This window comes from Bos grunniens, chromosome 18 (genome assembly GCF_055505025.1).
Source record: "Bos grunniens cultivar Pamir isolate PY7600 chromosome 18, Bosgru_T2T1.0, whole genome shotgun sequence".
NCBI lineage: Eukaryota > Metazoa > Chordata > Mammalia > Artiodactyla > Bovidae > Bos > Bos grunniens.
Window position 1 is genome coordinate 53,588,175 of NC_141182.1, and position 15,681 is coordinate 53,603,855.

The 15,681-nt window shown below is 62.6% G+C and overlaps 2 protein-coding genes and 1 pseudogene across 14 annotated transcripts; all 3 read right to left on the bottom strand.

The window, feature by feature from the left end:
- Nucleotides 1–172: 172 nt before the first annotated feature.
- SIX5 (SIX homeobox 5) lies at nt 173–4,715 on the bottom strand. The gene is made up of 3 exons (XM_086353209.1): nt 3,455–4,715; nt 1,697–2,493; nt 173–1,438 (listed from the first exon to the last, which is right to left on the bottom strand). The coding sequence occupies exons 1-3, from the start codon at nt 4,255–4,257 to the stop codon at nt 822–824; spliced, it is 2,217 nt and encodes a 738-aa protein (XP_086209335.1). The 5' UTR covers nt 4,258–4,715; the 3' UTR covers nt 173–821.
- On the bottom strand, nt 4,507–5,287 carry LOC147354071 (uncharacterized; annotated as a pseudogene).
- DMPK (DM1 protein kinase) lies at nt 5,149–14,858 on the bottom strand. Of its 13 annotated transcripts, none has more exons than XM_086353215.1 (15): nt 14,568–14,858; nt 12,338–12,429; nt 12,000–12,083; nt 11,815–11,910; nt 11,373–11,521; nt 11,152–11,245; nt 10,648–10,854; nt 10,318–10,566; nt 9,525–9,610; nt 8,097–8,205; nt 7,195–7,352; nt 7,009–7,106; nt 6,802–6,848; nt 6,394–6,479; nt 5,149–6,056 (listed from the first exon to the last, which is right to left on the bottom strand). In XM_086353215.1, exons 1-15 carry the CDS (start codon nt 14,725–14,727, stop codon nt 5,897–5,899), a joined length of 1,875 nt encoding a protein of 624 aa, XP_086209341.1. In that variant the 5' UTR covers nt 14,728–14,858; the 3' UTR covers nt 5,149–5,896. The 13 variants fall into 13 exon arrangements, with proteins under 13 accessions (XP_086209341.1, XP_086209343.1, XP_086209338.1 ...); XM_086353217.1 differs by having other exon boundaries at nt 6,394–6,483; XM_086353212.1 differs by having other exon boundaries at nt 10,303–10,566.
- Nucleotides 14,859–15,681: the final 823 nt, after the last annotated feature.

The following is a 15,681-nucleotide window of genomic DNA, read 5'->3' on the forward strand; positions in this document are numbered from 1 at the left end:
CTCTTCCTCAGCTCTATTCTCCGCAGACACCTCCCCAAACAGCTCCTCCAATCTGACCTTCAGGCCTGTCCCCGCTCAGGGAGCGTGGATCACAAAGCCAGAAACTCAAGGTGTGCTCTCTGTACTTTAGCTTTTCTTTGGGCAAGTTGTTGGAAGGTAACCCACACCCCCGGAGGTTCTAGTTGTCTGTTTATTTTAATGGAAATGAAGGCATAACATGTCCTAGAAAAATAAAGATTTAGGATACAAACTAGACACAGGGGTCAGGGTTGCCCCGGTGGTCAGGGATCTTTGGTCTGGGGCTGGACAAGGTACCGGGGACTCTAGTCCAGGAGGTGCTAACTGAGGACCCCAGCCCACACCCCCTACACCTGTGGGCAGGAAGGGCCCAGCTGGGAGGGTCCATGAGTCTCTGGGCACAGGACTGCCTGTCCTCCACCCTGGATTCCAAGCAGTTCTGAGAACGCTGAACATCAGTGGAGCTATTAATAGTGTTTCAGGGAGTGATAGGGAGAGGGCTGGGGGTAGCGGGCAGGGGAAATTCAGCCGTTCGGCAGGGCTTTCAGCTCACAGCTAGTACCAGGTCAAGGGGGGGCAGAGCCCCCGAGTCAGGATCCCCAAATCTCCCCATATAGACCAAGGAGAGGGCTGTAACAGAGGCAGCATCCTGTCCGAGGAGTGGACCTCCAGGGCACGGAGAGGTTGAGTGCCCGGCCTGGGAGGGTGTAGTGTGTGTGGGTAGACAGCAGCCGCTGTGACGGTCCCTCCTCCCCGCCTGGATTTTGAGCACCATTGTCAGGGGAGGCCTGGGGGCCAGCGGGTCACAGTTCCAAGGGCTCTTCCACAGGCACTGACTGTAGCTGCGTCAGGACCTTGGTCTCAGCTTCCAGCCCCTCGTCCACCTCGCCCCCCGCGGTGGCCCCCAGGAGCAGCCCCTCGGGGTCAGGGTCTGGCAGCCTCAGCACGGTGTGGGGGGCCTGTGTTCCCAGCCCCTTCTCTTCCTCTAGCAGCCCCTCCGTGCCGGCGCTCAGTTCCAGCCCAGCTGGCCAGATGGGCACGGCTGCGGGCGATAGCAGCAGCCCCTCGGGCGGGGGTGCCGGGAAACTGGGCAGGAGGCCAGAGGAGTCTGGGGAGAAGGGCAGGCTAGGCGCGGAGGCAGTGGGGGTAGGGGGCGGCTGGGGTTGCTGCTGTGCAGGAAGTGCGCCTAAGGCGTGGGCCTCCGGAAGAGCGGGGCTGGTGGCCACCGGGAGGGCTCCTTCAGGCACCGAGATGGCTGTGTCCGGCTTCAGGGGCAGGGCCAGGCTAGGGGCGGGTGGCAGGACCTGGGAGACCAGCATGCTGGTGGGGAAAGTGGCGGTGAGGATGATCTTGCCCTGCTGCACGGCCACACCTGTCACGATGGGACTGCCAGACACAGGGTTGGCCAGCAGGAAGTTTCCTGTGGGGAGAGGGGGGAGCCAAGGCGCCCAAGTGAGGATGAAGCCTATGGAGGGCAGGCACAGGGATTAACCAGAGGCAGAAGGAGCCCCTTCAGGGTCAGGGTGAGGCCAAGTCTTTCTGGCCTGAGCCTCAGGAGCGTCTGGGACCCGCCAGGGAAGAGCTCCCTTCCCCCCACTGCAGTCCCAGGAGGCGCACCAGCAGCACCCTCCTCCCCAAAACAAGTGCACCCCCCCACCCAGCCACCAGAAGGGGTTACCTGGGGTAGTGGCCGAAGGCAGCTGCAGCGCAGTCACGCCCACGCTGGAGTTGATCAGGTGCACGTTGGCAGGGCCCGAGGCACCAGCCACCTTCACTGGGCTGCCTGGCCCAGCTGCCAACAGCTGCAGCGGCCCCACAGCCTGGGGCAGGGTCACCACCTGTGAGGTGGGCACCACCTGGGGCAGATTCAACAGCGGGGAGGTGGGGCCCAGGCCAGCAGGGTAGCCAGGGGGTGGGGAAAGTGGCACCACTTGGGGAGCAGCCATGGAAGTCACTGGTCCTGGGGGCAGTGGAAATGTGGCTGCCGTAGGGGGGCCAGGCACCACTTGGGGCAGAGGCGTAGGGACCTCCTCTCCAGAGGGCCCTGAAGCAGTCACCTGAGCCCCCTTGGTCTCCGGGGCTTCAGGCTGAGCCTCCTCCAGTCGAACCTCCCCGGTCTGAGGGTCCAGGACCAGGGAGGTCTTGCCCTCGCTGGCCCCTTGGGGGCTAGGCTGTGGAGCAGGGGCACCCCCAGTGAGCAGCAGGGGGCCCAGGCCGGAGGCCTCGCCCAGGGCCAGGCTGTTGATGATGACGGGGCTCCCATTGAGGAGCACTGCTGGAGAGCTGCCGGCCGCCAGGAAGCTCCCATTCACCAGGATGGAGGAGGAGGCAGGGCACGGTGCGGGAGGGGAGGCCCCGGCCAGGAATATGGAGCCTGGCGCTGGGCCCTCGGCAGCCGCCGGAGCCGCCCCCCTCTCCAGGTCCTCAGGACTGCGGCTGGACTCGTCCTCAGTAGTGGGGTTTCCATCAGACTCGCTGGCCAGAGAGAGGATTGTGAGTGGTGGACTCATGCTGTGTTTCCCCTCAGGCCAGCCCCATTCCTGCCTGGAGCCAGCGGCAAAGTGCTCCGAGGAAGCACAAGCCACCCACTGCCTCCCCATGTTCCCCAGCCCAACATTTTGTGAGCAATTTCAGAGAGTTAATGAAACCTCCTCTCTGAGACCCCAGGGAGGAGTCCCTGCAAGCCTGGTCCTGATACCACTGCCCAAAGGTTCAAGCTGAACGCTGAGGGTGAGAGGGGACCCTCCTCTCCCAACTCCTCGGCTTTAGGATCCGGGAGGCTGAGCAACCGGGTTGCCCGAAGTCTCCAGAGTCCGCCTGAAAACAGCCGAGTGGCTTTGGAGACACTAAGGAGGGATTCGCCAGCTCAGTTCCCGGTGCCCAACCCCCCCTTTGCCTTCCCCCCGGGCGTCGGAGAAGGAGCGAGAGGCCGGCGCGCAGGGTGGGAGGGGAAGGGCTTGGGTTACAGGGAAACCGGAGCTGGGGAAGGTTCACGTTTCACAACAAAGACAGACGACGGACCACGCTGTTTGGGCCCTGGGGGGTGGGGCGGGAGAGACGAAGAGACAGCCGCGGTCAGGGAGGGACTGGCCGCGAAGGGGCCTGAAGAAGCCCCTACGCCCGGGAGCGAGGACAAAGGCCACTCCTTTCCCGCAGCCCCTTTTTCTCACTGCCGCCCCCAAGTCTAGCCGCGGGCGCGGATGGGATCTGGGACGGAGCCTTGAGTGGAGTAGAGGGAGGCGGTCTCCCCAGCCTCTGCGAGAGGAGCAGCGGTGTCAGGGTGGAGGGCTGGGCGAGTGCCTAGTTAATCCACGCGGATTCCTCGCGCTCGGCGGGCGCCTGAGGGTGTGAGCGGGGGGGTGTCCGAGGACAACGGGTCTGGGAGAGGGGGTACGTCCCCGGGAAAGCCGGACTAGCGCCGCCCCGGGCCCCTCACCTCTTGCAGGGCGCGCCGCCGCTGCCCCCGGTCCGGTCGCGCTGTCGTCGGTTCTTGAACCAGTTGCTGACTTGCGTGAGCGAGAGGCCGGTGAGCGTGGCCAGGCGGCGCTTCTCGTCCGGCGTGGGGTAGCGGTTGCCGCGATAGCAGGCCTTCAGCGCGGCGCGGGAGCGCTCCTTGAAGCAGTAGACGGTCTCCTCGCCGTCCCAGATGGTCTTGGGCAGCGGGAATTTCTTGCGCAGACGGTACTTGTCCACCGCGCCCAGCGCGCGGCCGCGGGCCCGCTCGGCCTCGTGGTAGCGCGCGCGCAGGTAGAGGTCCTGAAGGAAGGCGTGGTGGGCGGCGGGGAAGGGGCGGCTCTCGAGCAGCCGGTAGAGCTCGGCGTACTCGCCTCGCTGGAAGGCAACCAGGGCCCGAGCGCGCAGCACAGGATCGCTGCCACGTAGGCGCTCGGCCGGGGGCAGTGCGCCCAGGAAGCGGCTCAAGCGGCCGGCGTGACCCGCCTGTAGCAGCGCCTCGCACACGCACGCCACCTGCTCCGGCGAGAAGCGGAGCCCCGTGGGCGGCTCGGCAGTGGCCTCGGGGGGCGACCCGGGGACGCCTGGGGATCCGGGGCCCTCCACTTTCACCGCCGTTTCGCCCGCCCCGGCCCCGGCCGCCGCCGCCGCCTCACCCTCGGCCGCCTGCAAAGTCTGCAGGAGCTGGCGCGCTTCCTCCTCCTCTTCTTCGGTCGCCGCCGCCGCTACCACTGCCTCCCCCCCGGCCGCCGGCCTCGCGCTCGGCTCCGCAGGCAAGGTAGCCATGTTTTGCAACTTTGGGAAGTTCCTCCCTCCTTCTCCTCCCTCGGGCTTTCCCCAGCCCCCTCCCCCGCCCGTCTCCCCTCCCCACGCCACCCCCCACTTCGTGCTTCCCGATCTTCTCCCGCGGACCCGCGTCTCCCCTCCTCAACACCGATGCCAGGCCCAGCTCTCTACTAGGGTCTCTGTCCCAGTGTCTGTGTGTGTGCCCGTCCCCCTCCCTGTCTGTCCGTGATTCTCCCTTTGTTTTCCCTCCGCCTCAGGCCGCGCTTTTTGCCTCCCCCCGCGTGTGCCTCTGGCTCAGGGCCTCAGTTTCCCCATCGGGACAACGGAGAAGGTAACGGGCCGTCCGGGAGGGTTAAGGGCGCGAAGCCACCTCTGCCCCGAGACTAAGCTTCTGCACGCCGCCGTCTCCAGGGTCCTCCGAAGGCCCCCCTCACTCCCCATCTCGGCCCACGCTCCGCCCCTCGGAATTCCCGGCTCCGCAGGGGGGCGGGTCTGGTTAGGAGAAAGGGCGGGGGAAACGGGCTGGAAAGTTTGCAGCAACTTTTCTCGAGCCTAAGTCTCTGGAACGGATGAGCGTGGCCCGCGCAGGCGCAGTGGTAGGAGGATGGCTGCGCTAGCTGCCAGTCCAGCCCGCCTCTTCAAGGCTGTCGAACGGCACAGCTGGGCCACAGCTGGACAATGGGCGGTGCCTCCGAGGGGCCTGCTCGTCTTCTCCTATTGGCCGGCTTCCTAGGCCACGCCCCCAGCCCTACCCCCCCACCCGATTTGTCCGCTTCGCCTCCCCGCTAGCTTCCTGCCAGGCCATTGGCCGCCTCCGCTCGCCTTCCGATTGGCCCGCTGAGCAGCTTCTTGCCCTCGACTCAAGCTGCGGACCCCAAGGAATTTCAGAAGTTTGGGCAGACGGAAGGGCCTTTTATTCGCGAGGATCGGGGGTGGGGGTCCTAGGTGGGGAAAGACAATAAATATCGAGGAATGTCGGGGTCTCAGTGCATCCAAAACGTGGATTAGGGTGCTGGGGTCCTGGAGCCTGTCAGCGGGTCAGAGGAAAGGTCAATAAATACCCAAACTGCCGAGGCGGATGGAGCCGGCGGGCTCCGAGAGCAGCGCATGTGAGAAGGAGGGCGCGAGAATCCCGGAAAAAGCGGGGCTGTCAAAAACAACGATTCCCAAGAAAGCAGGCGGAGCTCGCGCTAGACTTTCGCTGCGGAAAGAGAGCCTTCCTGAGGGGGCGGGGCCTCATGCACAAGGAAGATTTGTGGTTTGCGAGCCAATGTGGGTGGGGGTGCCTGGAGGGTGAGAAACAGATGGGCCCTGGCCCTGCTGCCTTCTGTAGGTCGCAGCTTGCCCATCCACGTCGGGGGCCTCAGCTAGGCAAGCGGAAGAGGTCCGCGATCCCCCCCGCAGCAGCAGCAGCAGCAGCAGCAGCAGCAGCATTCCCCGCTACAAGCCTCCCTGGAGCCGCAGCCCCAGCTCCTCCCTCCCCGGCCGCCAGGGGGCGGGCCCGGATCACGGGGCTGAAGCTGGAGCGGAGACCCACGCTCAGAGTGTTGTGAACTGGGAGGAGATGGGAGGGGCTTCTGGGCCCTGCCTTGGTCACCCAACCCTCCAGCAGAGCCCGAGTGTAGAACAGGCTCGGGTTCTAGGGTTCAGGCGGAGAAGGCGGCTCCCGGGCGGGGTCAGACTGCGGTGAGATGGCCGGCGCAGGCCACCAACCCAATGCAGCCCAGGGCGGCGGCAACAGCCAGAGCAGCGGCGAACAGGAGCAAGGAACGCGCCTCCGATAGGTCAGGCCTAGGGACCTGCAGGGAGAGGGCGAGGGTCAGCACCCAGCGACGCGAGCCTCTGATTGGCTCCCGGGACTTGCCCCGCCTACGCCTAAGAGGGTCCACAACCCCCGGCACCCGCCCCGCCCCCCTCACAGGGCGGATAGCTCTGGTTGGCCGGCTCGCAAACCTAAGTCTTGTCCGAACTCATTATTGGCTGCTTCCTAGAGACCTGTGTTGATTGGCTGCCCGAGACCCCTCCCCTCCCCACCAATGGCCGAGCCCCGCAGAGGCGCTGCTAAGCAGAGGCGACTTCGGGTACGTGGAGCTGGGCGGGGGCGCGCGGCGGGCGGGCGTGAGCAGCCGGACGTACCCTGGCAGGGAGCAGCAGGTGGCGGCGGTGCATGGGGCCTGGCCCCACCAGCGGGCATTGGCCCAGAGCCACGGCCGGGGGGCCATCTAGCTGGAGAGAGAAGGGACAGGTGACCCGATCTGAGCCCAGCTCGGCCCGGCCGCCCTCGGCGGTGGGAGAGAGACAGCGAGGGGAGTCGAGGTCAGAGAGGTTATCTAGGGAGACCCCAAATGGGATATCCCGAATGGGGATATGGTGAGAAGCCTAAACGAGGGAGATCTGGTCGATGTGGGGTGAATAGAGAATATCTACTGACTGCAACCACAAAGAGAGGGGAGCCCTAAATCTGGATGGGGGTACGGGGTGACAGAGACAGGGGCAGCAGACAGGGGCAGCAGGCTTGACGCAGGGGAAAAAGAGGGGTCTTACATGGGAAGGTGGATCCGTAGCCCGGGGACTGGGGACCCCCGTGACAGCTGGAAGGAGAAGAGAGAGGCGTAGGGCGCGTGGAGGGACGACGAGGGCGGTGGCGCGGCGTGCCCCAGCCTGGCCCCTCGCCCTCCCCCAGGTGTGTACACCTGCCGAGGGCCCACCTCCCCCGGGCACCTCAGGGAAGGGGGCGGGTGAGGGACTCGCCTGCGGCTCCCCCGGCCTGAAGCAACTCCATCCTCTCCTGCAGCTGCCGGACGTGCGCCTCCAGGTCGCGGTTCCGAGCCTGGGCCTCGCGGAGTTGACTGCGGGGAGGTGAGGACCGTGAGCCCTTGAGGCTCTGGCTTGAGAGGCTGCTAAAGGTGGTGACTGCCCCCGGGCCCCGACCCCGACCTGGCGAAGTTCTGGTTGGCCTTATGGATGGCCGCTAGCTCCTGGCTCAGGCTCTGCCGGGTCAGCACCTCCTCCTCCAGGGCCTCCTGGAGCTCCCGCAGCGTCACCTCCGGCTCTGCCACCGCCTCCGGAATGGTCTCCGGAACTGCCGCTTCAGCCTGGGTATGGAAACGAGGCTTAGGGTGGCCTGAGGCCTGGGGAGCATTCAAGGCTTGAGCATAGATTGCAGGACTGGGGTCCTCCCTTGACCTCTATTCCTGCACCCCCTAGATCCTTCTGGAATCTCCACAGCTCCACAGTGATCCAGACTCCCTTCTTTGGAGGGGTAATGCCAGCCCAGTCCTACTCATCTCCAGCCTTTACTCTGGTCTCCTCCCATCCACACCAAAACCAAAGGTCTGTTCCTACAACACTGCCCAACTTGACCAGGTCCCTCCTCTGCTCAGATTGTCTCCAGCCCCTCAGAGCCCTCAGGAGGAGGCACACCACACTGAAAGGCCCTGTCTGGTGTGCCTGGGCTGGCCTCAGCCACCCCACTCCTCATTCTTCACTGTCCTTTCTCCTGGAACAGTGCAGCCTTACTACACTCCTTTCACATTTAAGAGCAAAATCAGCTGGTTCCCACCTCAGAGCCCTTACTCTTAAGGTTCTCTTTGCTTTTCCTCCTTCTCCGGGGCTTCCCCTCCCTTGAGAGTCCCCCTCCATGCATTAGAAATTAGAACTCAGTGACCTGTTCTAATTTCTTTGTGAGGGTCACGTCTGACCAAAGTAGCCTTGTCTCTACTTGGTCTTCCACCCCTTTCTATTGAGGAAGTTCCCAGGAGGTCCAGCATTCCACGGCACACGGTATCCCCAAAGGCCTTCCCTTCTCATCCCTCACTGACTCTCCTCCAGGGACTCACCGTTTCCTCTAGTGGGGGCACTGTGGGTTCCAGGCTGGGCTCTTGCAATGGCTCAGGCAATGGCTCGGCCTCCAGTTCCATGGGCGTGGAGCCTAGGATCTCATCATCCCTGAGGAGAGGAGGCGGCCAAGGGGTGGGAGGGTGAACTGGCCTCACCCCAGAGGCTGCTTATCCCCTGGGTTTAGAGGCAGGACAACCTAGCCTATGCCCTGGGGCAGCCAGACCTGAAGTCTCTGTGGTTTAAGGAGGGGGAGAGGCAGAGTGAAGGGGACAAATTGCCAGGCTGGGGGTTGGGGGTGGGGCAGGGACAGGTCCTCCTCTTGTTAGGAAAAGGCCAGCCCCTGGCATGGCCTCAGGCCCCTGGAAGCTGAGCTTCCCTTCTTTGGGAACCTGGAGTCAAGACACCCATGTTCTAAGATCTTCCTTTCCCCTCCGTCTCCATGTCCCTTTCTCAGGCCCCTCTCCTTAGGGACTAAGGAAGTGAGGGGCACACTGCCCAGCTCTGGCAACCTCCAAAGAGGTGGTCTTCAGATTGGGTGTGGGATCCCAAGACTGACAGTAGAGAGCAGCCTACCCCCTCAGACACAGGTGCTGGGAGGAAGACAGACCCTCCCAAAGAATATGAAATTGCAATAAAAGTGATGTTCCCTCCAACTCAGCAGTCCCTCTTACGGAACTGGTCCTCAAGGACCCAATGACTCTGGACGAGGATAAAGACCTTTGCCAAGACCAATTCGTGGCTGTTCATTCAGCTTAGGTCAGGACAGAAAGGCTGGTTGACTAAGTCCTGCCGGTCCAGTGGGGAGAGCACTCCCCAGCAGGTCAGGATTGTGTGGTAGTTTGTTCGTGATAAGAAATGGCATTTGCAGTACATTGTCCAATAACAGAACGTGTTAGAATACAGCATGTTCCCACAGTTGTTAAGGAGGTGTGTGTGTGTGAGCCAGGGACCGCTGCTGCTGGCGGGCTTTGTCTGATATAATTGTGATAGGCAAATGTATTATTTGCAGAATCAATGTTTTAAAAAGGCTTTGTGGTTATGTAATTCAATGAGTCTGTGTTCTTTTAAGACTGACTTAACAATTCTAAACTCCTTATTTTCTAAGACTGTGAGGTCCCATGACTGTACACTAGACATGGAAAAGTGGAAAGTGAGAAGATTCTGCAAGGCCAAGTCTGTGACTCTGAGTTTTTACAACTGAATCTAAATTTCAAAGTTCTCATGGTCTGAGAATTTAAGGTCTTGCAACTCTGGGCTCCTAAAAGTCTTTACTTCCCAAGACGATAAGGTTCCAAGATTGACCCTGCAAGTCTCCTGGGCGCCATCAAGGCAGGATGTGATAACCTGGAGCAGCCCCCAGGGCCTCTTGGAGGGACTTTCCCCCTCCCCCATCCACTCCTCTCAAGCTGCAAAGGGGCCATGCTTACCTGAGGGCCATGCAGGAGTAGGAGTAGCCAACGAAAGGCAGGTGGACGCCCAGCGGCATGCCTTCCTGCATGTCTGACAGCGTCTCCTAGGCAAGAGAAACACAGATGTGAGGTGAGCAGCAGCTGTCAGGACTGGCCCCTCACCCATTCCCAGTGTTGGCTGAAGTGCCCACCACTCCCCACCCCAGCCCGGGGTCTATCCAAAGTGGACTCCACGTAATTTTATTACATCCTGCTGCTTCCTTCAGGGCACTTGCCACAGTAAAGGTGTATCTTCTCCTAACTGTAAGTAGAGGAGGGTGGGGACCAGGGCTGATTTGGTCCATGAGTGTCCCCAGTAGTGCCCAGCACAAGGGCAGTCAGACAGAGCAAGCCTGGGAGAGCTTGTACCAACAGCTGAGGGAGAGAAGGCCTAAGGAAGGGAGGGGGGTTCCTCTATGGTGCTTTCTCACCTCTCATCCTTCCAGGTCACGTAGCCCCCTCCTCCAGGAAGCCCTCCAGGACCTTTCATGCTGCATCAGGAGGTGCGCCCCCTGCACCTCCCCGCACGTCTCAGACCTGATCTCTCTGGGGCGTCACTGTCAGGGACAAGTCTGGGTCTCCCACTGGACTGTGAGTCTAGGTCACTGCTGGCTTCCCAGTACTCGGCCCCCACAGAGCAGGGGTTCTGGGGAAGCACTTATTTCAGGACCCCAGGAGGAGGGTACTCTCCTAACCTCAGTGTTATGGCGGAGGTATGAGGGGTACCTTCTGCAGAGCTGGGGTCGCAGGTACCTACCCCGCCCCCGCTCACCATGGCAGTGAGCCCGTCCTCCACCATATCGAAGTTGCACGTGTCCGTGGCACCCTCGAAATCTGGCGTGAAAGGGGGAACGCTGTCTCGGAGGCTGTCCCATTCAAGACCAAAGAAGAAAGGATGCTTCCGGAAATCCCCTGCTCCGTTCCGGCCCAGGCGCACCTCCGGGGGACACAGCAGCTGCTGGATGAGGTCTCGAGCCTCCTCGGGGACGCCTGTGTCGGCCAGCGGGAGAGAGAGGTGCTCCTGCTCGGAAGGGGCGGGGAAGAGGGGCTGTTACCTGGGAGCCTTTTCGGAGAGGTCACAGGCTCCCCGGGCGGTGCTCACCCTGTAGTGCACAATCTTGCCGTAGGTCTCGGCGGTGGAGTCGGCGTAGAAGGGCGTCTGCCCGTAGAACATTTCATAGGCGAACACGCCCAGCGCCCACCAGTCACACTCGGGCCCGTAGCTGCCAGTCCCCGGCCCGCCGCCCACCGCCTGCAGGATCTCAGGAGACAAGTAGTCCGGGGTGCCCACAGCCACCAGCGACCGCACCTGAGCCAACAGGACCATAGCTGAGCTTGGCCCCGCTCCTCCAATCTCTGACTCCGCCTCCTCCTAACCTCAACCCTGCAGCTTAGTCCCTCCTTCTGCCTGTTCTAACACCGAGCCCCCACAAGCAGGCTTAGTCCTAGTCTCCTCTTTCCCCTCCATATCTGGTCCTGCCCTCACACTGGCTCGGCCTGCACGCCTCAGGCCTGCCCCACACCCTGCCCCTCCGGTTCCGTCCTCCACCCCGACCCCACCCCTTATTGGTCGCTGGAGCTGCCCCAGGACCGACACACGGCTCACCGTTCCATCCGCCCGCAACTTGAGGCAGGAGCCGAAGTCGGCCAAGCGGATGTGGCCGCAGCGGTCCAGCAGGATGTTGTCCGGCTTGATGTCCCTGTGCGGAGGGAAGAAGGAAGGGGAGGGGGATACGCGAGCTTCTCTCTCGTCGTCTCACCAGGCCCCACCCTCTGAAGGATCACAGCTCTCCGATTCCCGCGCCCCTGGGCCCCGGCAGCGCCCACCTGTGCACGTAGCCCAGCCGGTGCACCGAGTCTATGGCCATGACAATCTCGGCCAGGTAGAAGCGCGCCATCTCGGCCGGTATCCGCTCCCCAAACTTGCTCAGCAGCGTTAGCAGGTCCCCGCCCACGTAGTACTCCATGACAAGGTACTGGGAGGGGGAGTGTTATGGGGGTCGGTACCCCGACTGGGCACCGATCTCTGACATCCCAGGACAAAGACTCCCAGAGACGCCCCATCCCTGGGCAGAGACCCCGCAGGCGCAGCCACCAGAGATTTCCCAGGCCAAAACAGACACCCTCCACCACCCTCAATCCTCGTTCCTCCAGGATGTCACTAGACAGAAATTCACTCCCCACCAAGAGAGTCAGGGAGAAAGATAACCCAAAGACCTTTCCCGATGTCCAGAATATGGAACCCACAGTCGCCCAGCCCGGGGCTCACCAGGTAGTTCTCGTCCTGGAAGGCGAAGTGCAGCTGCGTGATCCAGCGCTGGTCCCCGTTCACCAATACGTCCCTCTCTTCGCGGAAGCACGACACCTGCGGGACACCCGGAGCTGAAGCGGGCGGGGAAGGGGGCGACGCAAGGGGGGATCCTCAGTACCCTGCCCACCCAGCCCGGCCCTCACCTCGCCTCTCTTCAGCATGTCCCACTTATTCATGATCTTCATAGCATACACCTGGCCCGTCTGCTTCATCTTCACCACCGCCACCTGAAGGCCCAAACAGGGTAACGGGGCGGAGGTGGACAGGAGACACCCGGGCTCGCAGGGATAGGACTCCGCCCGTAACCCGGCCCTGGAGTGGCCCCGCCCCCACAAGCCACGCCCGTTGGCCTCAAGCCTCGCCTTAGGCTCTAAACTCAGTCATTCATCACTTTCTCAGGCCTGTCTCCTACGTCCCCCTCCCACTGTAGGAAAAGGCAGGTTCCAGCCCCACTGAGCTGCCTTGGCTGCTCCAGGCTCACCTCGCTGAACGCCCCGCGTCCGATCACCTTCAAAATCTCGAAGTCATCTCTCTGCAGCCGGACCTCCTTAAGCCTCGCAGCGATGGGCTCCACTGGAGGCGTGGAGGGAACCAGAATCACAGGGACTGACATTGGAGACGAGGCAGTCCCACCCTCGGTCCCCTGTCCTTGCCTCTCCCCTGAGGGCTCTCTGCCTCCTCCTTCACATAAACGTTTTGTGAGGTTTGGAGGGCCCTAAACTGCCCTCCTATGAAGAGAGGTGTGATGTCTGTGAACCCCTTTCTGGGACAGACATTAGGCCAGAGGGCTCTTCAGGGTGCAGGATGAATGGGTTGAGGTAACAAGTCTGCTGAAAGCAGTCTGTGATAACCAGAGAGAGAAGAAACAGGCCCAGTTCACAGAGCTCCTGGGGCTTCAGTCCCTACTCCCGGTGACCTGGCCCACCCCCAGCGCGCTCTCTCATTCAGTCTGTCTTGCGTTATGGCCCAGAGCCTGCAATTTAATCCAGCACCTTAGGCTCAGATACAGGTGGCTTGTGGCCCACACTTTGGGAAATCCCGAGTTTAGGGTTGGGGCCAGGAGAAGGAACAGGAGAGGGAGACGAAGCCAGCGTGGATCTACAGCCTGGGCACCAGAGCTGCAGACGCGGTCAAATGCGTTCTCTCTGTGTTCTCAACTCCAGGAGGAGGTTTTACTATCACTCCTTATCTACAGATAGGGAACCAAGACCCAAGACAGGTGAAGTCCTCTGCCCAAGGTCCTAGAGCCAGCAATGTGGTAGAGAGCAGTTTGGGAGAGAGAGGGCAGAGGGTGGAGGCAGGAGACTCAGGGGCAGGAGGACAGGGAGCCCTGGAAGAGGCTGGGAGCCTCCGAGGCAGGAGGGAGAGGGAGATGGGTACAGCTAAGGATGAGGGAAGATACTGTGGGTTACGGAGAAGGTTTGGGGTTTGGGGTTCGGGGAGAGTGGGCCGGCCAGGAGGCAGCAGCCAGGGCCCAGGATGGGGGAGGGAGGAGAGAGCCAAGACATTGAGCCCTTTTAAGGCAGCGGGAACCCAGGCCCCCTCCCCCGCCCCGGCAGCCTGGCAGGGGAGGGGCCGCAGGATGCTGCCCGGGCCACAAAAGGAGCGCTCCTTACAGGAGTTCTGATTCCTGTCCCCGCCTCAGGTCTCAGTTTATCCTGCAGCAAGAAGGGGGCTGAGAGAGTTACTAAGGGCTGGGGGGATGTGGGGAGAAGGTTCTCCCAGAGGCCAAGTACTTGGCCTCCACCTTCCCGTCTGCAAAATGAGAAGGAGAGAAGCAGGGCCTGGGTCAGAAAGAGATGGACACGAGAGGGAGCAGAAGGCAGAGAGAGAGGACACAGGGACGGGGACAGGGACACACAGGGTCCCAGGACCAGGAGCAGGCTACTGAGGGCCAGAATGGCAGATGTCAGAGAGACAGAAACCTGAGTGCACCAGAGCCCTGGCCAGGAAGGGCTGAAGGCAGACGAAGCAGGAGGCTGAGGCTAAACCATCTTCCCTGCGGACCTGTCTCCAGGGGAACACTCAGCCAGAAGGGACTTGAGTCGGGGCGGGGGGGGGCATGCAGCACGGAACCTGCAGAGAAAGTGGGCCCTCCCAGAAGAACCCTGGTTGTTCCTCCTCCAACCAGGGGGTGCTGGGTGATGCCTGTCTACAGAGCTGGTTCTCCCTGGGGCCTGAGTCATCGCGCCCTCCCAGGGCCTGGGCACCTGTTGGGGCAGCTGGAGAGGCTGGCGCCGAACACCTGCCCGTCGGCCGCGCCCCTGGCAGCTGCCCTGTTCTGTCTCTCCCACTCCCCCTGCACTCTGGCAGGGTGGAGGGCCATGGAGCCCATTTTGGTGGTGGTGGGGAGTTCCCTAGGAGACAGGGCTCCCCAGCAGGTCCCTAGGCCTAGACTCGGGGAGGGGGTACAGGGGGGCCACAAGAGGCAGCGCCCAGCCCAGCTGACCATGGCGCCCAAGTCTTGGTTCTGAGTCATGGCTACCCTGGCCTCTGCTGACCCCGCTCTGCCCTGCCCAGTGGGGCACAGGGGGAGGCACACGTCGCCCCAAGTTCTGGGCTCCTGAATGGGAAGCTCGCCCTATGTCCATCCTGCCCCCAGCAACCAGCCCAGACCCACCTCCTCCCTCTGCCCTGCCCCCATCCCCAAACCTGGGCCGGGGGTAGGGGGTGGAGGGTGGAGAAGCCCCTGCAGAAAGGTGGGCACTCACCCCACTCCAAGAAGTCGGCCACATACTTGTCCTGGGCCAAGTCGGAGGCGCCCAGCTCCTGGTGGACGCCCAGGAGAAGGTCGAGCAGGGGCTCCAGCCCCAGGAAGCCGGGGTCCAGCACCAGCTGCTGGAGCCGCCTCAGCCGCACCTCGGCTGACATGTCGGGCAGGCAGCACCATGGCCCCCTCCCCGGGCCCAGGGCTCAGGGTCCTCCTGTCACGGGGCCTGAAGGGCCCTGTGAGGGCCCCGGCCGCATGTCTGCCTGTCCCTGGCTGTCCCCTGGGCCTCTCTGGCCACTTCTCTCCGCTGGCTGCTCCCTTTCTCCCCACCCCTCGGGCCGGCCCCCTCCAGCCTCCTGGCCTTAACCCCTCACAAGCCAGGGCCCCCCCACTCCCACCTCCCCGGGCCCCTCAGAAAGCTTCAGCATGAGGTGGGGGGCAGTGGAGAATCTCAACCCTCAAACTCTCCCCCTCCCCCACTGAAAAGGCCCGGCACAGGTGTGACCGATGGCAGAGATGAGCCCTCCCATTCCCCGGAGGGGACCAATTGAGGTTCAGAGTGATCTGGTAACACCCCTCCCAAGCTCTGGAGCTGGGAGGGGAGAAAAAGGGGTGAGGCCTGGGAAGGGGGGGCTGGAGGCCAGGGCAGCTTTGCGGGTGACTCAGCCAAGGATTCAGACTTTGGGACGGTTTAAATTTAGCCCTCAGGCCCTCTGTTTTACACTGCCCTTTTTTTGGGGGGGGGGCAGGAGGTGGGGAAGGGGCAGTGAGAGAATCGGGAATGGAGGCCCTCAGCAGCCAGGACCAGGGGTGACCCACTGGCCAAAGCTAGGGGAGCCAAAGGAGCCCCCAAAATAGCTCCCTGGACCCTGGCTGCACAGCCACATTCCTGCCCAGGCTAGGATTAGAAACAGAAACATTTCGGGGGGTGAAGGGCGGAGCGGGAAGACACTACTCCCTGTGGCTTCAGAGAGCCGCCAGGAGGGATTTTCGTTGTTCTTTCCAGGGTGGACAGTCCTCCCAGAGGAAACCGTGGTCTCTGGTCGGCCCTGGATGCCAGGGCCCCCCTGGCCGAGCGAGCAGGCCAAGGCTTGTGCTGGCAGCAGGTCACTCAG

Coding starts and splice junctions, on each gene's coding strand:
- SIX5 (XM_086353209.1), bottom strand. CDS start 4,257: ATGGCTACCTTGCCTGCGGAGCCGAGCGCGAGGCCGGCGGCCGGGGGG. Junction 2,494..3,454: donor GGCGGCGCGCCCTGCAAGAG/GTGAGGGGCCCG, acceptor CTCTCTGGCCAG/CGAGTCTGATGGAAACCCCA. Junction 1,439..1,696: donor GCCTTCGGCCACTACCCCAG/GTAACCCCTTCT, acceptor CTCTCCCCACAG/GAAACTTCCTGCTGGCCAAC.
- DMPK (XM_086353212.1), bottom strand. CDS start 14,727: ATGTCAGCCGAGGTGCGGCTGAGGCGGCTCCAGCAGCTGGTGCTGGAC. Junction 12,084..12,337: donor GACGCGGGGCGTTCAGCGAG/GTGAGCCTGGAG, acceptor TTGGGCCTTCAG/GTGGCGGTGGTGAAGATGAA. Junction 11,246..11,372: donor CGGCTGGGCTACGTGCACAG/GTGGGCGCTGCC, acceptor CCCTCCGCACAG/GGACATCAAGCCGGACAACA.